The sequence below is a fragment of the Daktulosphaira vitifoliae genome, unplaced genomic scaffold, assembly GCF_025091365.1.
Source record: "Daktulosphaira vitifoliae isolate Bord-2020 unplaced genomic scaffold, ASM2509136v1 Scaffold_4, whole genome shotgun sequence".
NCBI lineage: Eukaryota > Metazoa > Arthropoda > Insecta > Hemiptera > Phylloxeridae > Daktulosphaira > Daktulosphaira vitifoliae.
The window spans coordinates 864,155-865,760 of NW_026099575.1; the positions used below are offsets into that span (position 1 = coordinate 864,155).

The 1,606-nt window shown below is 32.3% G+C and overlaps 2 protein-coding genes across 2 annotated transcripts in view; both read left to right on the forward strand.

The window, feature by feature from the left end:
- LOC126903823 (tigger transposable element-derived protein 4-like) overlaps positions 1 to 689 on the forward strand; it is a 1,346-nt gene extending 657 nt beyond the window's left edge. Inside the window, exon 2 of the mRNA XM_050682326.1 lies at positions 388 to 689. Within this exon, the coding sequence (XP_050538283.1) occupies positions 388 to 689 (302 nt within the window). The remainder of the gene's footprint in view (positions 1 to 387) is intronic.
- Positions 690 to 808: 119 nt separating this feature from the next.
- Positions 809 to 1,246, forward strand: LOC126903824 (tigger transposable element-derived protein 6-like). The gene has a single exon (XM_050682327.1). The coding sequence runs from the start codon at positions 809 to 811 to the stop codon at positions 1,244 to 1,246; it is 438 nt and encodes a 145-aa protein (XP_050538284.1).
- The last annotated feature ends 360 nt before the right edge of the window (positions 1,247 to 1,606 follow it).

Genomic DNA, 1,606 nt, shown 5'->3' on the forward strand with positions numbered 1-1,606 from the left:
GTGTGAAAATTCTCGATTTTATTATTCATATTATATTTAACTTTATAATGCTATAACTTATTGAAAAGTTTATGGATCCACACAATTTTTTTATGAGAAATAATATTTTTTAATAAACCCTTTTTCATTCGACATACTTTATCTTAATCGAGATATTAAGGAACCAGCAGATCAAGTAGCTTTTGGAATAAAACACCATATTTTTTTAAATTAAACACTATCTAAAGATTTGCATCGAAGCGTTTATTTTTGATAGTGATTTTAATCACTGTCAGATATCATTATACTTGATCCATCTATACCACGTCACCACTGTGCTGCGACCCCCCTGTGCTGGGTTTTTTTAAAACCGTAAGTGGTGAAAGTGGTGATGTAAATGTTCAAGAGCTGATGATTGGAAAATAAAATTGTTACAAATGATAAAAAGCAAAAATCCCAAAGACATTTTCAATGCAGACGAAACAGGCTTATTTTACAGGTGTACCCCAGACAAAACACTAGCTTTTAAAGGTGAACGGTGCAGTGGTGGCAAACAAAGTAAAGAACGCGTAACACTGTTAGTCGGAGCTAACATGGACGGGTCAGAAAAATTGCCATTGTTGATGATAGGAAAATCATCAAATCCTAGGTGCTTTAAAAATTTAAATCGAAACCAGTTGAATATCAAGCGAATAAAAAAGCTTGGATGACAGGCGAAATTTTTAAAAATTGGCTACTGAAAATTGATAAAATATTTTGTAAACAAAACAGAAAAGTGATGTTGTTTATTGACAATTGCACTGCGCATAACTACATGTACATTCCTACAATGGGTAATCTCGAAGTTTTGTTTTTTCCTCCCAATATGACATCTGTGGTTCAGCCAATGGACCAAGGAATTATTAAAAATTTCAAGCACCATTACCGTACTCTACTAGTACTGAACTTGCTACAGGATGGTGGTAAAATTGATATTTTACAAGCAAATCGAATGTCCAAAAATGCTTGGGAACAAGTAACATCAGAAACCATTGCAAACTGTTTCCGTAAAGCTGGTTTTTTAAGCGGAAATTCAGAAAATGTCGGCAATGAAGAAATTCAACAAACGATTACAATAAATGTATGGGACGATGTGAGGCAAGGTGTAAATATTAATTTTGATGACTACATCAACATGGATGACGACTTACAAGTAAGAAGTATGCGGACATTTATCAGATTCAGACATTATACAATTAACTGTAAGATGTACACAATCATCGGATGAAGAAGAGGAACAAGAATGTAACGAACCCCCCATTCCCACGAGTATACAAGCACGGATGCATATTAATGAATTAAGGCGATTTATCGAAAACAAAGGAGAGGTCAGTGATGAACTTTTCGAAGCTTTGAATAAAATAGAACGATTCACTACAAACGCTGCAATCAACAGCCAAACTCAAACAAAAATAAATACCTTTTTTAAATAATTTTTTAACCTCATTTTTGTTTATATGTACATACATTACCTACCTTTTTAAAATTACATATACATACATACTAATTTTTATTGCACATTTCATATTTTATTTATAATAAACACAGGAATTAATATACAGACATACAGTACTGTTTTAAAATTTTT

Excerpts from the sequence above, each read along its gene's own strand:
- LOC126903824 (XM_050682327.1), top strand. The coding sequence starts at position 809 with ATGGGTAATCTCGAAGTTTTGTTTTTTCCTCCCAATATGACATCTGTG.